The sequence below is a fragment of the Photinus pyralis genome, unplaced genomic scaffold, assembly GCF_008802855.1.
Source record: "Photinus pyralis isolate 1611_PpyrPB1 unplaced genomic scaffold, Ppyr1.3 Ppyr1.4_LG8, whole genome shotgun sequence".
Lineage (NCBI taxonomy): Eukaryota > Metazoa > Arthropoda > Insecta > Coleoptera > Lampyridae > Photinus > Photinus pyralis.
In genome coordinates this window covers 10,357,337-10,358,909 of record NW_022170819.1, presented here as the reverse complement: position 1 = coordinate 10,358,909, position 1,573 = coordinate 10,357,337, and the positions used below count along the sequence as shown (strand labels likewise).

The 1,573-nt window shown below is 37.9% G+C and overlaps 1 protein-coding gene across 1 annotated transcript; it reads left to right on the top strand.

Moving 5' to 3' along the window:
* Window positions 1-551, top strand: LOC116178924. The gene is made up of 2 exons (XM_031498584.1): window positions 1-183; window positions 238-551. Exons 1-2 carry the CDS (start codon window positions 88-90, stop codon window positions 499-501), a joined length of 360 nt encoding a protein of 119 aa, XP_031354444.1. The 5' UTR covers window positions 1-87; the 3' UTR covers window positions 502-551.
* The last annotated feature ends 1,022 nt before the right edge of the window (window positions 552-1,573 follow it).

Here is a 1,573-nt window from a genome sequence, read left to right as displayed (position 1 = left end):
TGGCCCCACGATTATCGAACTTGACACAAATATCGAACAGAACTGACGCTCTCGGTTCAGTCGCTTGTAACAAGGCACACGGTCAACATGGCAATCGTCAAAATTCTTCTAAGTCTTGCACTTGTCGTAGCGTGCGGGGCCATGCAGGCCAACTACTTCGGGGGCCCTGGCAATGCACCAAGGGTACGTATGATCATAGGTATTTTTAACACGAGAGCTATTAATTTTATTCCGAAGATATCGGTACTGATTGAGAAATCCTCGAACATGTCCCCCAGCATGGAGTTGGACGCTTCCGATATGTTAAAGGACGCGATCGCGTCGAAAGGTGCGCAACACCACAGCGAAATCTGTAACACGTTGAGGCAAAATTACGCTCACAAGCATGACGGGTTCGTATGGCACGTTGTTATGTACAAGGCCTACTCGATCCAACCCATTAAAAGTATCGAATTGAAGGTGGATCATGATATGTATATGCTTTTTGCCACTAAAAAATAATTGTATTTTATGCTCAATTGACAATAAAAAAGTTGTTTATCGCGTTTTTACTTACACTGCAATTATTCGCTGAATGATGTAAGTGATGACCTCGATTATCTAAAATTTTCTCGAATTTCTGTTCGATGAACTATTGTAGTTATCAAATTCTGCAGTTTATTCAATAACGTCCTAACGTCACGAACTCCAGCCTGGATTCCATGCCCAATGTCCTGATAGGGTGGTGTTCAAATAATGAGGATCACCTTCGACTTCCCTCCCTAGTCGCTTACAGTCTGTCAATATCCGAATAGTTTATGAGCTCGTAACGTCTTTCCGTCCGGATATATGCACCAAAAGACCTTGGATGTAGTCACCGACGTAAGTAATGATAATCGAAAGCTTACTGCCACTTAGGCCACCAACCATACACTATCTAAAATGGCAACGTTGAAGTGTAACTTTTCCGGTGGGAATTTATATCTAAAATGGCAACGTTGAAGTGTAACTTTGTTTCTGCATTTCTTCGTCACTGCCTTGATATAAACACTACAGTAGGTATAATTACAAAAATTGGGCAACCGGATTTTATGCATTATATTCTGGCAAACTTAAGACAATAATTGACATTTGTAGCTTAATCTCGTTTTTCTCTTCATTGAAATGAAAAATGGCTTTTAATGTTAATCAAGTTTTTATTTTAGTGATCCAGTTTTGTTACACACTGGCAAAAAAGCCCACGTAAACGTAGTAAAAAAATAAAATTTAACGATTCAAATTTCTTTCTTTAGGTTGTTTTCAATCGAACCCAAAAGTCAAAAAATTGTAATTATTGTCATTGAATCCTTTTCTCTGAATTTAAAAAATTGAGGTAACAAATTCAGCAACAATTCCTAACAAGTAACCGATGAAGTGGTAATTAAACTCCTCGGCATTTAAAATCACATTTCCTTTTAATGGAAGAACCATATGACCACATTGCTTATCTAATAAGTAATTAACAAGGCATTTACATAAAGCGCATTTCCACTTGCATTCATTTCCTATTTGTAACATGCAACTTTTGTTAAAATTGTAAAAATCCGGCCACAAA

Coding starts and splice junctions, on each gene's coding strand:
- LOC116178924 (XM_031498584.1), top strand. CDS start 88: ATGGCAATCGTCAAAATTCTTCTAAGTCTTGCACTTGTCGTAGCGTGC. Junction 184..237: donor GCCCTGGCAATGCACCAAGG/GTACGTATGATC, acceptor TTTATTCCGAAG/ATATCGGTACTGATTGAGAA.